At 41.8% G+C, this 20,471-nt stretch overlaps 1 protein-coding gene across 1 annotated transcript in view; it reads left to right on the forward strand.

Annotated features, from left to right (window-relative positions):
* The window catches only part of SOX5 (SRY-box transcription factor 5), a gene marked incomplete at its 5' end in the record, with an annotated part of 275,380 nt that overhangs the window by 90,386 nt on the left and 164,523 nt on the right, over positions 1-20,471 (forward strand). The window contains one exon of the mRNA XM_039347420.1: positions 11,382-11,502. Within this exon, the coding sequence (XP_039203354.1) occupies positions 11,382-11,502 (121 nt within the window). The remainder of the gene's footprint in view (positions 1-11,381; positions 11,503-20,471) is intronic.

Consider the following 20,471-nt stretch of genomic DNA (forward strand, 5'->3'; position numbering starts at 1 on the left):
CCTTGCCTTGAGCAAAAACCATCTATGCCAGGGATTTTTAAATCAGGATCCGTAGATCCCTTGGGAGATCTATTGATAGACTTCAGGGAGTCTGTGAATTGGGAAGTGGGAGAAGGAAGTAGAACTTTACTTTCCACAGAACTTTTTAACTGAAATTTAGGTTTTTATTCAATAATGTATGGAGGCAAACAGAGTAATTCATGTTCTCTGGTCTCCAAAATCTCCTGGTCTAAAATTATTACATCCTAAAAATAAAGAAGCACATACAGTACCGGATTATGTATTTGTTATTTTTTTTTACTAATTTGATAACTGTATTGAGGCATAGCTAGTTACTTTTGTGATAAGTCTGTATCTACGTATGTTACTTTATATATTTTAAGTTTTTGTATTTAAGTTTAAGCTCTTTTCTTATTGAAGAAAATTCACTTATAATAATAATAAAGTTGGAAGGGACCTTGGAGGTCATCTAGTCCAACCCCCTGCTCAGGCAGGAAACCCTATACCAGTGATTTCATGTCCATCATGACGCCATTGCACAACCTACACAAATAAGTAATTTGTACTATTTACATCACGTCATGTAATCTGCGCCATTTGCATTATGATTTCATAAATCCTAAGATGTCACTTGCCCTCACTTACATCCTCCATAAATACCCATATTTCTGATGCGGCCTCTGACACGATTTCAACTGTTGTGGTTAATACATGGTTTTATGCTTAATTGATTAATAAGTTAGCACAGCATTTCTCAACGTTGGCGGCTTTAAAAGGTGTGGACTTCAATACCAGAATTTCTCAGCCAGCACATGCTGGCTGGGGAATTCTGGGAGTTGAAGTCCATATCTTTTAAAGCTGCCATTGTTGAGAAACACTGTGCTAACTTAAAGCTAAAGGCTGCCCTACAGATGCCGATTTGTGGCCCCTTGAGCCACTACCAGGGATAGGCAACCTTGGCTCTTTTATGACTCGTGGACTTCAACTCCCAGAGTTCCTGAGCCAGCCATGCTGAGGGGAAAGGGAGAGGTTTCCATGCTGAGCCATGCTGGCTCAGGAATTCTGGGAGTTGAAGTCCATGCCTCATAAAAGAGCCAAGGTTGCCTTCCCCTACACTATCCAGTGCCAAAAATTCTGCAGTGAGATTTATTGCAAAAGCTGGTGGTAAATTTAATAATTAGAATACTCGTATTATTCTTTCAGAGTTATAATGAGTCTCTAGCACTTAGTGAATTGCAGTTTTTTTCCCCTGATACAGACCCTCTTTGTGTTATGCCCTTTTCCATTTTGTATCATTGCATAAGTCCCACATCTCTCCACCTAAAAGCAGAGAACAAACATAGTGTCTTCTCGCGGAAAATTGCCCACCTCTTTGATACAGGCTACCCTTTGCCATTTTTCAAATCCTACTTGATTCTCCTGCCAAATCACAACCTTTTTTAAAAAAAAAACCTTCCCCCAAACTTTTTTTTAAAGCATTTAATGACAGGCCACTTCTGAGCCTGGGAGCATCTGATTTTCAAGAAGCACAAACTTTAAATCCAATCTGAAACCAGGATCCAGTTTATGCTGTTCTCTGACTGCTTAAACAATTGCAGAAGTCCCACTCGAAGTCTCTCAGAACAGAGTAAATGTTTCTTTTCCCCACTAATAAAGCCCTCCCCCTTTCTTTTGATAGAAGGATGGATATCATAAAGTGAATGACTAGCCTTAGGCTTTTCTGTGTACTTGTTCCAATACATCATGCTGAAACGGTGCTAATTTTGAATTGCTGCCCACTGCATCATATTAGATAACCTCCCGTTTTTCTCTCCACCCGCCTACACATTAATTAAAGCAAACACTGCTATCTTTACAAGATAACTTCTTGTAAGAGAGTGAGAGGGAAAAGGGGGGAGAGAGAGAAAAAGAAAGAAAGAGAGAGAGGAAGGGAGGGAGAGAGGGAGGAAGGAAGGAAGGAAGGAAAGAGGAAAGAAGAAAGAAAGAAAGAAAGAAAGAAAGAAAGAAAGAGGGAGGGAGGGAGGGAGGGAGGAAGGAAGGAAGGAAGGAAGGAAGGAAGGAAGGAAGGAAGGAAGGAAGAGAATGAGAGAGGAAGGAAGAAAGAAGGAAGGAAAGAAAAGGAAGGAAGGAAGGAAGGAAGGAAGGAAGGAAGGAAGGAAGGAAGGAAGGAAGGAAGATTTTACAATATTGGGACAGCGCTGAGACCTTTCCAAATTTTGTTACTGGGTAGAAGTGAAGAAAGAAAGAAAGAAAGAAAGAAAGAAAGAAAGAAAGAAAGAAAGAAAGAAAGAAAGAAAGAAAGAAAGAAAGAAAGAAAATTTTACAATATTGGGACAACATTGAGATCTTGTCCAGATCTTGTTACTGGGTAGAAGTGAAGAAAGAAACAAAGAAAAATCATGTAAAGAAAACAGGAAAGGAGTCAATCCATAAATCTGAAATGGATAATTTTCAGGGAAAAGTTTGAATTTTTCTGGCAGTCTCTGTGGCATTAGTAAAATGGGAATGGCTGCTAGAAAGTAGATGGAGAATCAATGCTATGCTGATTTTCAATTCCTTTCAAATGTTTACCACTGTCACAGTAGGGCCTGGATTTGCTGAATCTCAGTGCAACACACAATTTGCCAGACACAATTTGCCAGATTTGCATGGTGCTTCCCATTACAGATAGTCCTCAACGAGCAAAGTCAATGGGGGCAGCCAGATTCGCTTAACAACTTCATTGATTCATTTGGCAACTGTGGCAAAAAAAAAGGTTGTAAAGTGTACACAACCAGATTGATTTGATTGAATTCATTTGCTTCCATCTTGTAAAGAAACGACTCTAGGTGGCCTTTGAACAACTTCTTAACAACTCTCTTGCTTAGCAATAGAAATTTTGGGCTGAATTGTGGTCATAAGTCAAGGACTACCTGTATATGTCTATCTACGAAATTGCCTGTGTGTCCTTTGATCTAAATATCTATGGAGATTCTCAGCCATCCAGGTCATGGTTGTCCCAAAGATGCCTTTTCATGAGGCAACTGGACTTCCTTGTTTTTCTTTGAAGATGTTTCACTTCTCATCCGAGAAGTTTCTTCAGAGCTGAAGAAGCTTCTTGGATAAGAAGGAAATGTCTTCAAAGAAAAACAAGAATGTCCAGTTGCCTCGTGAAAAAGCATCCTTCGGTCTCTTGATCTACTCACCAAAACCATATTTCTTTTCAATTTGATCTTTTGGGGTTGCTCTCAACGAGATTTGTGGGGGACCAGAGAAGTGGTGATCAAACTGACAAAATCATATCACTAAAGGGCAATCAAGTCACGACTTCTTTCTAAGCCACACGTACAGCCCAAAGAGATGGAGCTGAAATTATTTCAATGTTGCTTTCCAAATTCTGACCGAAGCAGTGAGACCTTGCAGATATCACAGGTTGAAATTACATTTAAATGTTATTAACTCAGTGGAAACAATATAGAATAGAATAGAATAGAATAGAATAGAATAGAATAGAATAGAATAGAATAGAATAGAATAGAATAGAATAGAATAGAATTATTTGGCCAAGTGTGATTAGACACATAAGGAATTTGTCTCCAGTGCATAAGCTTTCAGTATACATACAAGCAATAAGTGATAAATCATGATCATAGTCATCGTAAAAATACATTCATCATAAATCATAAGGTACAACACTTAGTGATAGTCATAGGATATTAAAATAAGCAATCAACATAATCATGCTAGGATACTAAATAAAGCAATATAAATCGTAACATACACCTGCAAAAAGAAATTAAACCAGCTTTTTGTACTGGAAGGCCACAGAGTAATGTCACATTAAAATAAAATATAATAATAAAATAAAATAAAATAATAAAATAAATAAATAAAATAAAATAATAAAACAAAACAAAATAAAATAAAATAATAAAATAAAATAATAAATAAAATAATTAAATAAAACAATAAACAAACAAACAAATAAATAAAATAAAATATAAAATAAATAAAATATAAAATAAAATAAAATAAAACCACTTCTATTTTTTCCTCTGTGAATGTGCCTCACAGTTTTAGCAGTTATGTGTGAATATATTCAACCGCTATGAATACGTCATTATTATTACGATTATTACAATTGCACCAAAATGCCTCCTGGAAACCTTAGCCCCTGAATGGTTTCACAGGGCACCATTAGATTAGATGACCTCTCCAGACTTAGAAATTACCTGCCCCGTTCATTAAAAAGCAGGAGCGCCATCATCAGATAACCTCACACCTGTTTTCCTTGCCCGGACAACTGTTTCACTGAGTCTGTTAACCTTGTGTTGCTGGGCAAAAAGGGGCCCAGTTTATTCAGTTGCTGCATTAAACAAACGCTGCACTTTCCACCTGTACAGGGGCAGAAGCATCAGTTATTCATCAAAAGATCATAGATGCCTCATTCTCCTTCCAAAGGAGAAGCCTAGGGACTCTTTCATTGTATTCACAGGGCATGCTTGTTTTCCATTTCTGTACTGATTGATATGAAAAAGCTCGGTTCTTTAAAAACACACACACACACACACACACACAGGGCCAGTGCTTGGAATGGGGAGGCACCTGCCAGGCTACTTTTAAAAGAGACCGTGATGTAAAAAAAAAAAATCTAGTGCAGAAGTTGCAATCTACATGTTGGTTTAGAAGTTGGAGGGAGAAGGGTTGTCTCAAGTCAACTTCTAAGAGAATTCGCAAAGACTGGCGCCCCTCTCCACCCTCAAAGATTTTGAACTCGCTCCCTGCTTTGTTCAAGAGGGATGAATAAATGGACAGTGACATCTGCAGGGCTTAAAGCACAGGAGCAGAATAACAGAGTTGGAAGGGACCTTGGAGGTCATCTAGTCCAACCCCCTGATCAAGCAGGAAACCCTATACTATTCTGGACAAATGGTTGTCCAAAATCTCTTCTTAAAAACCTCCAGGGATGGAGAATCCACAACTTTGGGAGGCAAGTCATTCCACTAATTAATTGTTTTAACTGTCAGGAATTTTCTCCTTAGTTCTAGGTTGGTTCTCTCCTTGATTAGTTTCCATCCGTTGCTTCTTGTCCTGCTTTCAAGTGTTTTGGAGCAGCCCCTGGGATATTGGAAGCCTGCTATCATGTCACCCCTCGTCCTTCTCTTCATTAAATTAGACATACCTGATTCCTGCAACCCTTCTTCGTATGTTTTAGCTTTCAGTTCCCTGATCATCTTTGTTGCTTTTCTCTGTACTCTTTTTGAGTCTCAACATCTTTTTCACATTGTGGTGACCAAAACCGGATGCAGTATTCCGAGTGTGGCCTTACTAAGGCATTGTAAAGTGGTATTAATACTTCACGTGATCTTGATTCTATCCCTGTTAATGCAGCCTAGCACTGTGTTGGCCTTTTTGGCAGCTGCAGCACACTGCAGGCTCATATTTAAGTGATTGTCCGCTAAGTGGCATTGACCACTTCTTCCTCTGTGGATTGTACTGCCCGCAGTAACAGGGACAAGGAAGATGGAGTTAGGTTTGTGACCTACCTGGTATGAATTTGGAATCCAGACATTCTAACTTATAGCTCATGGTTTATGGTTATCAAGTTCCTTTCAGCTGGGTAAGATCAAGGCGTCAAGTAGTACATACCTAGATTTCGGGAAAAATACAGTCCTTGACTTACAACCATTTGTTTAGTATCCATTCAAAGTTGCAGTGACACTGAAAAAAGTGACATATGGCCATTTTTCACACTTGCGACCATTGCAGCATCCCCACGGCCACCGTGATCAAAATTCAGACGCTTGGCAACTGACTCACATTTATGACGGTTGCAATATCATGTGATCACCTTTTGCAACCTTTTGACAAGCAAAATCAATGGGGGTGCCAGATTTACTTAAAAACTGTGTTGCCAACCACTGGAGTGATTCACTTAACAACTGTGGCAAGAAAGATTGTAAAATGGGGCAAAACTCACTTAACCATGGTCTGGCTTAGCAACACAAATGTTGCGCTCAATTGTGGCCACAAATCAAGGGCTATCTGTATTTTTAAGCTTTTCTCTCTCTCTCTTTAAAGAGTCTAGCGTGGCTTGGCCCCTTCTTTCCCAACTGTGTTCTGTTCAGTGGCTGAGTTGTCAAATTCTTTGACTAATTCTCCTGGCTGTTCCTAGGGTAGGGTAGCTTAAACCCCTCACCCATCAAGTAAGGGGTTCTAGACCAGATGTTGTGGTTCCGGCTAATGAAACATTCCAAAGAACTTCCAGGCATTTATTTTCCTAAAAGTCTTTTATTGTTACAAAATGTCGGCACAGGCACAACGGAGGGATGCTAGGATCTAAGTTCTTTTCCTCTGAGCAGTTAAATTATCAGCATGTTCCCTCCCTAAATTAGCGTCATATCTCACACTATCCAATTAGTGTGAAGGTCAAATGTTTTCTTCCTCTTTCTTTCCTGGGCTTTACCCCCAGTGCCCCTTCTGCTCTTTATTAACCCCATATTTACCAGACAATTCTGCATATTGTCAAAAGCAAGAATATACAATATTTGCAGCGTTGACACCAGACATGTCAAACACAAGGCCCGGGGGCCGGATGCGGCCTGCGAAGTGGTTTCATGTGGCCCGCGAAGCCATCCTGGAAACAGTGAGGGAACGGCCCCCTCTGCCTTGGCCGTGGCCCAGACCGGCCGGGAGCCAATGTACAATTTTGTGGTGGCCATCTATGCTGAAACGCATTCAGTCTTAGCTCCACAAGGCCGTCTGGAAACAGTAAGGAACCAGCCCCTGCCGTGTCGGCCCCGCCTCCTGGGTGCATGCTGAGGAGGTGTCACCCATTGTGAGGAATGAAGAAATGCACCATCGTCTGGAAGTGGCCAGCAAATGGCCCTTGCCTACTTCACATATCCGGCTTGATGGGCTCTGCCCTGGTCCCACCCCTTTCTGCCGGAGACCCTCAGATCTGTCCCACTCTTGCCCAGGCTCCCACAGGCACTCTTGACGCAAATGATGTAGAGCTGGCCATGCCCACCCAGTAGGCCACACCCACTCCATCCATGCCCACCCACTAGGCCACACCCACTCCATCCATGCCCACCCAGTAGGCCACACCCACCACCACCACCCCAAGGGCAACTGCAATGGTGATGCGGCCCTCAATGAAATTGAGATTGACACCCCTGTTCTAGACTTATAGGCTGCCATATAATGTAACACAGCTGTTTTCCAGAAACTTATGTTGAGAAGAAGACGAAAAAAGTCTCAGATCTGGAGATGCTATATTTCTGCATATAAAACTGTTGGATGTACTACAAGAGGACATATGGCTGTTTCTGCAACTTGCCCCGATTAGAAATGTTTAGTAGTCTGCAAATCTCTAAATCTAGGCTCCGTCACTTTGTTTGTTTGTTTGCTTAATTGTTCAGTGATTCTCTAGTCTCAGTGCTCACTGTGCCTTAGATGGTTTACACAGGTATCAAAATAGCAGTGAAATAGAATTGCAGTTTTAAAACTGTAATCGTGGAATTAGAACAATTAATATCCCGATAATAAGAAAAATAAACAGATTTAAAGCGTTGGCAGCCACCTTACAGAATGGCAAGCAGGGGCATCTGCAAGGAAGTGTAAAAATCTTCAAGATGGTGGGTACGGCTCTGCCCTTTTTTTTTTTTGGCATTTAGATACAGAATTTGTTGGTGGAATTTTAACCCTTGTTGCTGGATTCCCTGATATCCAGGATGTCACTGGGTACCACTGTAAACCAAGCTAAAAGAAGGTGGAGAAAGAGGATCTGTTTTTTTAAAAATGTTTTCCCATATGTAGCCTAGCAACAAGTCTAGGCAAACAAACCTTGCTTAAAGTTCCCTCCACCCTTCAGATTAAATACAGGGTGGGGGAACCCGGGTATCTTATGCATGTGATTCCTACTTCATTGTTATGCTACCTTTTGATAACAATGACATTATCTGAGCCATGATCTCCTTTAGAAATGAAATGGAACATTGGTATTAAAGATTTTCGTTGCTCTACTTAGCTTGTAAAGAAAATTAGATTGTTTTGTCTCAGATATTTTGGTTTCCATGTAAATTATTCACCAACTTTTCTGCTACACTTACCTTCAAGATTTAGCTTTCTTTTGCCATCTGACACTTTTCTTTTTCTTCTCCTCTCCTCTCTTGTGTTAAGCTCTCCATTTACTTATTCAAAAAGTAAAGAACGGTATAAAAATGCAACAATATCTTTTAAAGCAAAATGTTTTCCTAATGGCTCCTTTCCCAGTCAGGAATGCATTAGTACAACACATTGGCTGGTTTATCCAGAAGTCTCTTGTAATCAAGTGCAGACTTGTAGGGCTATGTCTGAGTGTGTGCATGATTGTGTGTCGGCAAGTACTAGTGTGTGTGTGTGGATGTTGCTTTAGTTTATATTAGCCCTGGAGGCATGGTTAACACTTAAAATGGGACGGAATGTTTGCAGCCATCAGAGAACTTTTCAGCCAGCTTCAATAACATCACTCTGGGTTTTTTTTTCTTTCTTTTTTTGTGTATAATTTTTTTTTTTGGCAGCAAAGACTTCAGTGGGACCATCTGTCTCTCTATTAGTGTTTTGAGTTCTGTTTTGAAGCTTCTTTGCTTGGCAAAGTCATTTTCATACGTGAAATTCTTCTCCTTCTCCATTTCTCCTTCCTTCCTTCCTTCCTTCCTTCCTTCCTTCCTTCCTTCCTTCCTTCCTTCCTTCCTTCCTTCCTTCCTTCCTGTTCCCTGGTTCTTTGCCAAAGAATACAATGCAAAAATTCGATTCACCTTCCAAGGAGAAAGAAATGTCTTTGTCATTTGAAAGGGGGAGGGGAAGGTAGCAAATTAAGGCAGTAACAGGATTATTCCAGGGTCATTAAATTATCTTTCTTTATGCATTTACCTCTGGGTAAATCCAGTTCAATTTTACATCGTAAGGCTATATACTATGAGCAGAGCTCTTGGGGCATGATAGCCATTATCTGCAGGTGCTGAAATGTTTGGGTCAAGTGAGATTGAATTCTTACAACCCCAATAACCTGTCATTATTAAAGATCTGCTCAAATAACATAATTCTGTAACACTATTTTTAAAAGGCGTGTGACTCTAAAAATAGAACAGGATGAGGAAGGGAACCAGGAAGGGGAAAATGCTTATGAGGGATCCAAATACATTCGAAATAGATCTATGTGGTGTTCTTGTTCTTTCTGTGGTCCACAGAAGTGGGGATACTTCCAAACTCAGATTGTTCCAAAAAATCAAATACAGTAATATATTTTCCAATTTCCGATTACCTGTGCTATAGTTGTAATCCAGTCTAAGATGACCCAAAACCAAAAGAGAATATCTGTAGCTCCGTGTTGAACTGTGTGGTCCTTGGTGTTCTCTGAGCTTGGTAGTTGTCTTGCAGGTAACATCATTGGTGCTAGGAGGGAGAAGACCCCACTCCTGTCTAGCACTGATGATGTTACCTAGTTGGATAATGAAATGTCTGCAAAAGAAACAACCAAGCTCACAGAGCACCAAGGATCCCACAGTTAGGCCACTCTCTAGAGTAGTGATGGCGAACCTTTTAGAGACCGAGTGCCCAAACTGCAACCCAAAACCCACTTATGCATCGTTGAGTGCCGGGTGGGCGTGGCCCATTGGGTGGGTGTGGCCCATTGGGTGGACGTAGCTGCAGTGGTAACGGCAGACTGGGTGGCACTAAAAAGTTCAATCAGTAGAAATAGTTTTATTGTATATAATATTGATGTTTTAATTTGGAGAGAGGAATTGCTCCGGTATTTCCCCTGGACCGCATCCGGAGTGAGAAGATAGGAGGAAGGGGAGAAGTAAGTAGGAAGGTTGAGGAGAAGGAGGAGGGGGGGAGAGTGAGGAAGAAGCGGGAAAGAGGGAAGTGAGAGAAGAGGTTAGAGGGTGGATGCGGTTTGGGGGGAAATGGGTGAGCAATACCGAAAGTTGTGTGTATAAATTTATTTTACTCTTTATCTGAAGTATTTTTTATGAATGTAATGTAAAATTGAAAATAAAAAATTATAAAAAAAAAGTTCAATCCATCAATTCCAACTTTGCAAGTTCTTTTTTTTTCCGCGAGAAGTTGAAATTGATTGATTGATTGAACTTTTTTTTTTGCACATGGTAGCAGAGGCCTAAAGCGAAAAGGTTTTATAAAACCCAGTTGAAGGCCTAGGACTGGGGCAACGGCACCCGTGCCCACAGAGAGGGCTCTGAGTGCTGCCTCTGGCACCCGTGCCATAGGTTCGCCACCATTGCTCTCGAGTTTTTTGTTGACCAAGGCAGCTGCAAAAAACTATGCTTCCCAAGTCTTGTTGTGCTATTGTATCTCTACTGTATCAAAGACCATTTGAACAGGTTGCCCATGGTGAATAGATTAAGTGTATGAAACCCTTCAAGACCTTGGCCACCCCAGGAGCACAACTTCACCCGGGGAAAGAAACATCTCAAGGGGAAATCTGTACCTTTGTCTACGCAGAACTTCATGAATGGCTACAGAAGTTACTGGAGTCGGCAGAGGTGGCTAAATTGACTGTTTTGATTAAAGGAAAAAAATATATAAGTCCTTTTGTTTCTACTTGGAGACAGCTTCCGGACTTTGTGCTTGAGGTGGGGGGGAAAAATGAAACTTTGATTTTGGGTTTTACTGATTAGATTGCTTTGTTGTTATAGAAATGGCTAGCTTATACTATTACGGAAAAGTAAAAAGTCGAGGTTCAGTGTGAATGCTCTATTCTACTGCAACAGAGGAAGTCGGAAGTCAATGCCTTTCCTTTTTCCCCTCTCCTCATTTTCCTTTCCCCTTTCCCTCCCCACCCTGTCCTATTATTTGCTTTTGCATTTTAGTATTTTATTCTATAATCTAATACAGTGGTTCTCAACCTGTGGGTCGGGACCCCATTTGGGGTCGAACAACCATTTCACAGGGGTCACCAAACAACGCAGTCCGCCATTTTTTTCCCCCTTTTCCTTAGCTGTGCTACTCCCTTTTATTCTATTGGCTTTTGAAAGCCAATAGAATAGACTCTCTTGAATAGAGTCTAATTCTATTGGCTTTCAAAAGCCAATAGGAATTGTCCAGGCTGTCTCTGCCCTGCTGAGCCCACCAAAAGTCCCATTCTGCAAACGGTGCTGCACCAGTTGAGTAGTCCTCGAGTTACGACCAGTTGAGTAGTCCTCGACTTACGACCGGTTGGGGGTCGCGGCATTAAAAAGGTTGAGAACCACTGATTTAATAAAACACTACAAACGGTGAAGACAACAGTGAGCCTCTGGAAGGATACCTGACAATTGCACTCTTTAATCCTGAGGCTACTCTTAAAGCAGAAGATGTAATATATGTTTTGATGTTTATCACCTTTTGTCCAGCAGGTCCAAGGTCAGCTACCGCCACTAATGATCCCCGTATTCCCTCCAGACCAGCGAACCCTAGCAGCAGCAGCCCAGCAAGGATTCCTCCTCCCACCTGGTTTCAGCTACAAGACAGGCTGCAGTAAGTCTACTCCGTTGTTTTTGTGCAGGTGGTGATGTGCCCAAAGTGGACCGAACATGAGCTGGCATGGGGTAGCAATGATGCAGTAATCAGAGACATTGAATGAGACCATCCTCATTCAAACTGTTTATTGGGTGGGCCAGAAGGTGGGGGGAATGTCCTGGTTCCAATTGATGAAGCCAACCAAGCAAGCTTCTTCAAGACTCAATTTCTCTGAGGGCCGCATCAGCATTGCGGTTGCCCTCAGGGGGCTGGGTAGGTGTGGCCAGGATGGGTGGGCGTGGATGGAGTGGGTGTGGCCTACTGGGTAGGTGTGGCCAGCTCTACATCGTTCGCGTCAAGGGTGCCTGTGGGGGCCTGGGCAGGAGTGGGACAGATCTGAGGGTCTCTGGCAGAAAGGGGTGGGACCAGGGCAAGCGCCAAAGCATGGTCCACTGGTGGAGCCTCACTGCCTGCTGAAACCCCTCTGCCGGAGGCCATCAAGATGGATATGTGAAGTAGGCGAGGGCCATTTGCTGGCCACTTCCAGGCATTGGTGCATTTCTTCATTCCTCACAAAGGATGACACCTCCCCAGCATGCACCCAGGGGGCGGGCCGATGCGGCAGGGGCCAGTCCCTTGTTGTTTCCAGGCGGCCTTGTGGAGCTAAGACTGAATGCTTTTCAGCATAGATGGCCACCACAAAATTGTACATTGGCTCCCAGCCGGCCTGGGCCAGGGCCAAGGCAGCGGGGGCCATTCCCTCACTGTTTCCAGGGTGGCTTCGTGGGCCACATGAAACCACGTCGTGGGCCGCATCCAGCCCCTGGGCCTTGTGTTTGACATGTCTGTTCAAGACATTCCAATCTCTTAATGCAGAGGTCTTCAAACTTGGCCCTTTTATGACTTGTGGACTTCAACTTCCAGAATCCCTCAGCCGGCGTGCCTGACTGAGGAATTCTCGGAGTTGAAGTCCACAAGTCATAAAAAGGGCCAAGTTTGAAGACCCCTGCACTAGATCTTCTGAGCTTCTACAATGTGGGAGGTCCTCTGTAACTCAACTGACCATGAGATATACAGGAGTAGCGAGATGCCACCTTCTTTCAGACACCAAGAGTCACCTTTTGGGGACCATGTTCTCCTCTCATGACACATGCGCCAGCTTAAGATGTCCTCATGTGTGAGCTGTGCTCTCTTTTTGCAATCTGCACACTGAGCCTTTCCATCTGATACGATGGTTACACAAGTACTTTGCAAATGAAACTTTTAGTACTGTTGCAGGTTGAGGCTGTAGACTTTGTTCAGTAAAAGGAGTGCTCAGAGATTTCATTGTGGGCTCTGATAGTAATATGAGGCACTTTTTATAAGAATTGTTGAAATGAAGTATGTATTTGATTTTGAGCGCTTGGAATGCATTTTTAAAATGCTAAGCGGGCTAATGTTACGGCTAGCAAACCCTCAGCCTTGGGAATGTGCAGTTTCCTGGAAGTAAAAAATTAGGAAAATATGTTCTCTAATGCATCCCCAAGGATGGGCACCAGGGACCGGTTCCGTGAAGAGAGGTTTTTCCACGGACCAGAAAGTGCGTGGTTTTGTGTGCTGCCTGCATCCCACACATGGGGCTTTGCTTGTTTGTGTGGACTGGTTGCTGGCATGCCGCGGCCCGGTACCTGTCCACGGATGGGGGGTTGGGGACCCCTGCCTTACAGCAGAGGTCCCCAACCTTTTGGGCACCAGGGACCGGTTCCATAGAGAGAGGTTTTTCCACAGACCGGAGGGGGGCGTGGTTTTGTATGCGGTCTTCATCTCATGGATGTGGCTTTGCTTCTTTCTGTGGACCGGTTGCTGGCATGCCAGGGCCCGGTACTGGTCCACGGACCGGGGGTTGGAGACCCCTGGACTAGATGACCTACAAGATCCTTTCCAACTCTCTTATTCTGTATTCTATATCATTCATTCATTGCTGATACACGGGGATATTTGCCCTGTGGTAGTGGTTCCTCGGTCACTAGATCAGTGTTGTCATCTGGAAGCAACCAGTATGTAATATAGGTAGTCCTCGGCGTACGATCACAACTGAGTCCAAAATTTTCATTGCTAAGCAAGGCAGCTGTTAGGCGAATTTTGCCTCGTTTTACGGCTTTTCTTGCCACTGCTGTTAAGCGAATCACTGCAGCTGCTAAGTGAGTCACACCTTTGTTAAGCGAATCTGGCTTCCTCGTTGACTTTCCTTGTTGCAAAAGTGGATCACGCGAACCCCAGGACGCTGCAGTGCTGTTGTCATTTCAAACGGTCACTGGAGAAATCGTTGTAAGTCGAGGACTACCTGGGAGCAAAGTGGTCATGAGAGAAGGGATGTCTGTTCAGCAGCAATCTGGCGAAAGAGGGAGAAACTATGAATGCAGTAGGTGGAACATTTTTAATAGAAAGACATTGCAGAGGTCAAATCCAAGCAACTGGACCAGAGAGATTTGAAATCCACGCCATTCACGAGGCCTCCAAGCCATCCCTTGCTTGCAGTGCCCTCCAGCTGATGAAAGAAAAAGAGAAGAGCCAAGAATTTAGTAAGATCTCCTTCCCAACCCACCTGCTCTGTACTTAATGAAGAGGTTTAATTTGCCCTTTTTGCAAAACGACTTCCCAATAACGTGCAAGCCCCATTAATCTCAATGGGAGTCCTGTGCATAGATCCAGGCTAACATATGCTTCTCAATTTATGGGCTAAAACAAAGCACGGATTTACAAAAGTTTAAGGTTGGAAAGTGAAGATTTATTCTGGAAGGTTTTGCTTTCAGAGGACTGTCTGTCCGTGTTGTTGTGTGTATGCATGTGTGTGTGCGTGTGTAACGGCTGGTTGTGAGTATTTGGGCACTTTTATCTAAGCTTTTTATAGATCCTTGCATATTCCTGTCTTTAGGACATGGATTGTTTAAAATAAAACAAATAACACAGGAGGAGGGAAGGGAGATATTGGAGCTGCCTTTGTTTCAGCCGGCAGATTTATCTTGGTTAGGAATTTCATAAAACTGCACTCATTTCCGGTTATCTCCTGACATCAGTTTTCTATCTATCTGAAGCTCTCTTGTTCGGAAAACTACAGTCTTTGGTCCTTCTCTTTGGCTTTATTATGTTCGCATCAGTATATCATTGACGAATTCATGAATTCGTTGATTGTCTTTTGTTAGCCCAGGATACTTCACTGAAAGCAAATGAATTAGTTTCCAAAGCCAAAAATAAAAAAGACCTTGAGCTGATGACAAGCCTATACCATAATGTTACTTTTTAATAGGATGATGGTGAGGATGACGATGACGGTTTTTACTGAACTTATGGTTAATATGCAGAACTGTAGGGTGGTTCCATCTTTGCTATAGACAGAATGAAAAGGTTTGTAGGGTAACACAATAAAAGCAGAACTGCCGTAATTAAACCAGTTTGGGTTTTGCAGATTAAAAAAGAAAACTCTCTTAAGACAAGGTAAGGTAAGGTAAGGTAAGATAAGATAAGATAAGATAAGATAAGATAAGATAAGATAAGATAAGATAAGATAATCTTTATTGTCATTTTTTTACTGTGGGCACAACGGCACACATCAAAAATGAAAGTTAGTTGCCCGCTCTCAAAATGAAACACATACATTACACACACCTAAACATACTATGTACAAATATGTATAGACATACATATAAAACAGCAAGACTGTTTTTTTTTTCTCCCATAAAGTCCTGTTGTTATAGAAAGTTGCAGGTTTTTAGGAGCCCTGCCCTAGATATAATTAGATGAAAAACTCTCTTTGCAAAATTGGGGCATAGGGATCAGTTGGGACTACAGAATGGGACAACTTGCTAAAAGGACAATTTAACAAATCCGTTTAAATATTCAAAACAAATAAAAATTACTGTAATGTTTGCCATTCACATTCCATTCTGTCCTTCCTTTTGCATCTTTTCTTTAATTTCTATTCCACTATTTCTTTGATAGTAGTATAACTCTTGTCCCACAATGAATTGTCCCACAATGAATTGTCCATGGCAAGTTGTCCCATGGCAAGTTGGCCATGGCGAATTGTCATAGACCCTTGGGACTACTGCTTGCTGATCTTCCTACTTATAGTCTAGCAGTGCTCCTACAAAAGGTCATGAACTCTGTGGGGGGTAGTGGAGTTCCCAAGCTTATAGATCTGGGATCAGAGGTGGCTTGGGAGTTCATGGCTTCCATGGCAACCATGGGTTTGATTCAACTTCTGGAAATCAACCCACAATGATTCAACTTCTGGAAATCAACCCACAATGAAAGTCACACATTAGATTTTGATTTGGGGCAGTGATCTGATTTGGAGATACGAGCATCAGTCTTCTGTCATGGACAGATCATGCCCCTTGGTTCAGGACTCCCACTTCAGGGAGATGGAGCCTGTTCATTCAGACTGCCCCAGGTGAGTGATAGACCTCACTGGGTTTTAGAAGAAGATAAAAGTTCCTATTTCACTTAACTTCACTCATTTAGCCAGAATTTTATTGTATTATTTTATTTACTATAGTTCTCTGATAGATGAAAAAAATAATTTGGGCCCCAACCTTCTCTATATAAAGTCAGTGGTGATTTTAAGCAACTATACACAATAGATGAATTTTCTCTAAGAGGAACCATTGCCAAATTGGCTTTTTAGATCTTCCACCCATCGCCACCATAACTGAGGCCATCCACTTTGCTGCTAGTCATCCTCTTCTCTTTCCTTCCACTTTTCCCAGCATTATAGATGTCTCCAGAGAGTTAGGTCTTTGCATAACATACCCGAAGTAGGATCACTTGAATCCGATCATTGGAGCCTTTGAGTTAAGATCCCTGGGTTGATTTGCTTGATAATCCATGGTTTGTTTTCTTGACCATCCACCGTACAGGTAGTCCTTGACTTACAACCATTAGTTTAGTGACTGTTAGAAGTTACAGTGGCACCGAAAAAAAGTTACTTATGAAACTTATGACCATTGCAACATCCCTATGGTCACGTGATCAAAATTCCACCTCTTGGCAACCGGCATGTATTTATTTATTTTTTTAAACACATTTTATTGTTTTTTTTTTTTAAATTCTTAAGAAAAAGTACTCAGGACCCACCGTGGTGGTTGGGTGGTCAAACATTCAAAAGTAAAGACATATATAAACAACTCAACTCAATACATTTCACTATCCCCTCTCTATTCCCCTCAGTTAACATGATACATTTAAATATTCCATTTCTATTTTAAATTTCTATTACTATTAAACCTGTTTTATAACTTTATCAGTTTACAATTAAATCAGTTTTAAATTTAAAACAAGAAATTATCAATTCTAATTCTTAATCTCTCACATCTCTCATTTTATCACCAATCCCATTTATTTCTTCTTCCACTACACAATAGATATCCTAATAGCAATAAAATATTGATCAGCCCTATACATATGTAACCCAGAGTCAATCCATCTCTTTAAAATAACGAGATAATATTAAACCTTAATTCATTCAAATTCATCAAACAAAATTCAAATTTTCTCCAATTACTTATCATGCCATGTATTTATGATGGTCACATTGTCCCAGGGTTACGTGATGACCTTTTGTGACTTTCTGACAAGCAAAGTCAATGGGGAAGTCAAATTCACTTAACAACTGTATTACTAACTTAACACCTCAGGGATTCACTTAACAACTGTGGCAAGAAAGGTCACAACATTCATTTAACAACTGTCTCCCTTAGCAACAGAAATTTTGGGCTCAATTGTGGTTATAAGTGTAGGACTGCCCGTATTCTTAGAAGCTTTCTCCAACACCAGAGTTCAAAATTGTCAAAGCTCTTTCTAGTTCCTTTCTTCAAATCTACCTGCGCCTTCAAGCGTACTTACACATGGGACATAGTAAACCATATCTTAGTAAAAGGATTCTGTGGGTGAAATTGCACCCCTGGTTGAATAATTGTGTCCTACAGTTCTATTCTTCTTCAGATGGGTGTAATAATAATCATAATATTGGAAGGGACCTTGGAGGTCATCTAGTCCAACCCCCTGCTCAAGGCAGGAAACCCTATACCATTTCAGACAAATAGCTGTCCAGTCTCTTCTTAAAAACTTCCAGTGTTGGATCATTCACCACTTCTGGAGGTAGGTTGTTCCACTGGTTAATTGTTCTAACTGTCAGGAAGTTTCTCCTTAGTTCTAGGTTGCTTCTCTCCTTGGTTAGTCTCCATCCGTTGCTTCTTGTCCTGCCTTCAGGCGCTTTGGAGAATAGCTTGACTCCCTCTTCTTTGTGGCAAGCCACTGAGATACTGGAACACTGCTATCATGTCCCCCCTCATCCTTCTCTTCATTAAACCAGACATACCCAATTCCAGCCTGAGAAATTATTTATTTATTTTATTATTAAACGTCTATGCTGCCCATTTTGCAATGAAAAAGTTTTAGCTCGCCCAGGAACAATCCCGACCACAGTCTAGAAATGTAGTCTCCTCATATATATATATATACATTTTCCCCTCAGATGGGAGATCTGGTAATTCATATCACTTGAATATCCGTATATCTTAAAAGCCTTCCTGAATATCACATGGCTATTTTGGTAGGTCTGGAAAAGGCCAAGAATGCATGCCACTAAGCAGAACTGGCAGATTCAATTAATTCCTTGTTTAACATGGTGTGACACTATGTATAAATGTGTTTGCTTTTCAATTCCAATGTATTAACACCATGGCAGCTGTGTGGCACGTCACACCCATGAGGCTGACATGATTTTTTGATCACCATGGAAATGAAAAATTAACCAAAATTTTGTTGTTGCCCCCGAGACGCTTTTAATAGTAGCCTGTTGGCGAGACATTCCAGAAGGTTTTACTTTATTCATTAAGATCAAATTTGATCAAATTCTCCCTAATCTTAAGTGACAATCAAAGGAACAAAAATATCAGATGTTCCATTGCATGCAAAGAGCTCCATAGACAGATGTTGGACATTTATTTGGAAACAAAGGCTGAAATCCAAAAAGGATACTGTTTCATAAATAAGGCCTACACTGTTGTAGAAAGCTTTTCTCCTGCTATGTTGATCATCTGAACCTCATCAGCAATAGCACACATCGCTTTGGAGACCACCTTGAATTTTAAAACCAGATCAAGATAATAATAATGATAATTATTATTATTATTGACAAATGCATAATGACAAATGCATATAAAGTCAAAATTGAGAAGAGAGCAACAGTCAGTAACTGCCGCCTATGCAAAGAAGCTGAAGAAACAGTGGACCACCTGGTAAGCTGTTGCAAGAAGATCGTACAGACTGACTACAAGCAGCAGCATGACAAAGTAGCAACAATGGTGCATTGGAAGATTTGCAAGAAATATCATTTGCCTGTAAGCAAAAACTGGTGGGATCATAAAATAGAGAAAGTCATAGAAAATGATAAAATTAAACTGCTCTGGGATTTCAGAATTCAAACAGACTAGCACCTGCAACATAACACCCCGGACTTAACAATTGTCGACAAGAAAGACAAAAAAGTCTGGATAGTGGACGTGGCAGTGCCTGGAGACAGCAGAATAGACGAGAAAGAACGGGAGAAGATCACAAAATACGAAGACCTACAAATAGAAATAGAAAGACTGTGACAAAAGCAAGCAAGGGTAGTACCAATAGTGATAGGCTCCTTGGGTGCAATCCCAAAACAACTGGAGCACCACTTGAACACCACTGGCATTGACAAATTCGCTATTAGTCAATTGCAAAAGGCGGCCTTACTAGGAACTGCTTCCATCCTGCGACAATATTTGTAATACCATCAAACATCCACATCTGCCTATCCCAAGTCCTGGGTAAAGACTCGATAGGTAGACAAAATGCCAAATCCAGTCTGAACATCTGGCTGACTGTGCACTGATCCATAATAATAATAATAAAGTTGGAAGGGACCTTGGAGGTCATCAAGTCCAACTCCCTGCTCAGGCAGGTAACCCTATACCAGTGATGGCAAACCTTTTAGAGACTGAGTGCCCAAAAACTGGCCCCACACCCACTCCACCCCCTGCCCCGCCCCTGCTCCACCCCCCATCCCCCATCCCACCTGCCCGCAGGGCCACTCACTACCTCTGGGGCCTGGCGCAGATCGCCCATACAGCCCAGCAGTGCTATGGCAGTCACACAGTCTGCCCACGCAACATACCAACTGTGCATGATGGGGTGTGAGGGCAGAGTCTTGTCTACGCTGCCTGGCTGCCATGTCCTTGGCTGCACTGCTCCGGGTGGGCTATGTTCAGGGACGACTCTCCTTCAGGGGGGCTGCTGGAGAGGAGGGGGTCACGGGGGGAGGCGAGGCTGGGGCAACAGCACATGTGCTCACAGAGAGGGCTCCGAGTGCCACCTCTGGCACCACTGCCCATACCATTTTCTGGTTGTTTGCTATTATCGGTCCATCTAAACCTTGAGAAAGAGTTGCAAAACAAGAAGGGAAGATTAATATTGGAACATGCTACTCTGTTCCAATAATCACTTATTGCACAATTAATGTGGGAAAACAAGTTATTTTCAAGCTGCCTTTGAACTTTGGGCCCAAACTCTGCCAAAATAACACTATACATGATGTTGTCAAAGTTAGGATATATATGATAATTATAAATAATCCAGGACTGGAATTAGCTAGAATTCTCATTCTTTTTTTCTCTCTCTCTTTTTAAAAGAGATACTCTTCTCTGTTATCTTCCTCTAGAAAGAAAAGAGGAAAAAAACACCGCCAGAAATAATTGAGCATTAAATGAGTTCCTATTTTAGTCTACTCTGAAATAAGTTCTTTAAAGTCCTGCTGATTTTAGGGAGAAAATTAAAGATTTCTTGTTCGGTTAAAAGCTGAGTCATATCACAGCAGTCTGATGTTAATGGACAGGAAAGGCTGTTATCCCTTTAGGAAGGCAGATGTAGAATCCTTGTGCAGTCAGGACATTTTATTTTTCTTACGTGGCAAATTA

Source organism: Crotalus tigris, unplaced genomic scaffold, assembly GCF_016545835.1.
Source record: "Crotalus tigris isolate CLP2741 ecotype Arizona unplaced genomic scaffold, ASM1654583v1 scf7180000018068.1947079, whole genome shotgun sequence".
Taxonomy (NCBI): Eukaryota; Metazoa; Chordata; class Lepidosauria; order Squamata; family Viperidae; genus Crotalus; species Crotalus tigris.